The sequence below is a fragment of the Brassica oleracea genome, chromosome C4 (genome assembly GCF_000695525.1).
Source record: "Brassica oleracea var. oleracea cultivar TO1000 chromosome C4, BOL, whole genome shotgun sequence".
Classification (NCBI taxonomy): Eukaryota; Viridiplantae; Streptophyta; class Magnoliopsida; order Brassicales; family Brassicaceae; genus Brassica; species Brassica oleracea.
Genome location: NC_027751.1, coordinates 25,177,555 through 25,178,870, shown reverse-complemented (window position 1 = coordinate 25,178,870; position 1,316 = coordinate 25,177,555). Strand labels below are relative to the sequence as shown.

The 1,316-nt window shown below is 41.2% G+C and overlaps 1 protein-coding gene across 1 annotated transcript in view; it reads right to left on the bottom strand.

Moving 5' to 3' along the window:
* LOC106338484 overlaps positions 1-1,316 on the bottom strand; it is a 6,807-nt gene that overhangs the window by 1,542 nt on the left and 3,949 nt on the right. The window contains exons 5-6 of the mRNA XM_013777449.1: positions 624-681; positions 42-374 (exon numbers count right to left, since the gene is read on the bottom strand). Coding sequence (XP_013632903.1) covers positions 42-374; positions 624-681 — 391 coding nt within the window. The remainder of the gene's footprint in view (positions 1-41; positions 375-623; positions 682-1,316) is intronic.

The window sequence follows — 1,316 nt, the reverse complement described above, 5'->3', positions numbered from 1 at the left end:
TCTTCAGTTGGTGTCTTGGTTCTATCCCTCTCAGTATCAACCTTCTTCCCTTTAGACACTTTGGCTTTCTTGAGGGGAGCTTGGTCTTCTTCAGTGATGTCTTCATTTTCCTCCACTTGAGGAAGAGCTATCCCCTTGCCTTTTGGTTCCTTAGATCTTTTGGGAGGGGCTGACCTTCTACCGCTAGCATCCACTCCCTCGGCAGTTACATCCTGCTTGCCATCTCTCTTCTTTGCTGCCAAGGCTTGTTGCCTAGAAGTTCCTCCCGTTGTAGATACGGAGGTTAAATGCTTCCCATGTCTAGCAGTCTCTTGCTTGGCAAGCTCTTGTTTCTCGGCCTCTATCTTGTGTTGATCCTTTCTCCCCATTTGTACCTGAAAATTTCAGACCTTGAAAAAGAATAAGCAAATGGAAGTAGGAAACTTGATAATGCAAACGTGAATTCAATTCATGATCACTTAGCTTAAGCAAAATTATCACATTGCACACAAGTTATTGATATAAGGCCACAAGAGATGGATGTAGGCAAATAATAAGGCTTTTAAGCAAAATTTAAGCATCAAATGAGTTCTTCAATTAGCAAGTTCTCTAATTAAGTTCTCAAACACCCTAACTAACCAAACCAAGCCAAAGTCATATGGAATTATAGTAGTTTCGAAAAATCCCCAAATCTCATGAACCCTAATTTTCAAAGTTCAAATTCAACTCAAATTCACCATAGAATCAACAAACCAACATGATATATAAGCTTTCCCTAGTCTATTTTACAAGAATCAAGCAAGAGAAAGATCAAATTTCAAGTTCAAATTTCTACGGTTCATGAGGCTTACGAAATTGAACTTTGTGATACAATACCTTGCTATGGATGAATGGAAATGATGAGGTGAATAAAGAAAATAGACTACAGGGGCGAAATGTTGGATTTAGGAAAAAAAATGGATTTATTTGGTGAAGAATTGAGTGAGATATGAGATGACTTGGTGAGGGAGGTTTAAAAGAGTTTGGTGTTTGTTAAAGAAATGAGAGGAAACAAGAGAGAGGGACTAGGGGTAGGTAGTTTTTGGGTTAAACCGGGTCATGTCACCGGTTTTAGGGTTAGAAACCATACATGAGCGGGTTAGACCCGACCACGCGGGTAGAAGAAATAGCCGAGACCCCGCGTGATGCACCCCGCGTGAATATGTCTCCGATTGTGTTCGTCGTGCGAGCGGGTAGAGGAACCCGCGTGAGAACGTCGTCTCCGACCAAATTCGTACGAGCGGGTAAAGGACTCTGCGCCATTTATCCCGCGGTTTTTTTTTTTTTTTTTTTTTTGT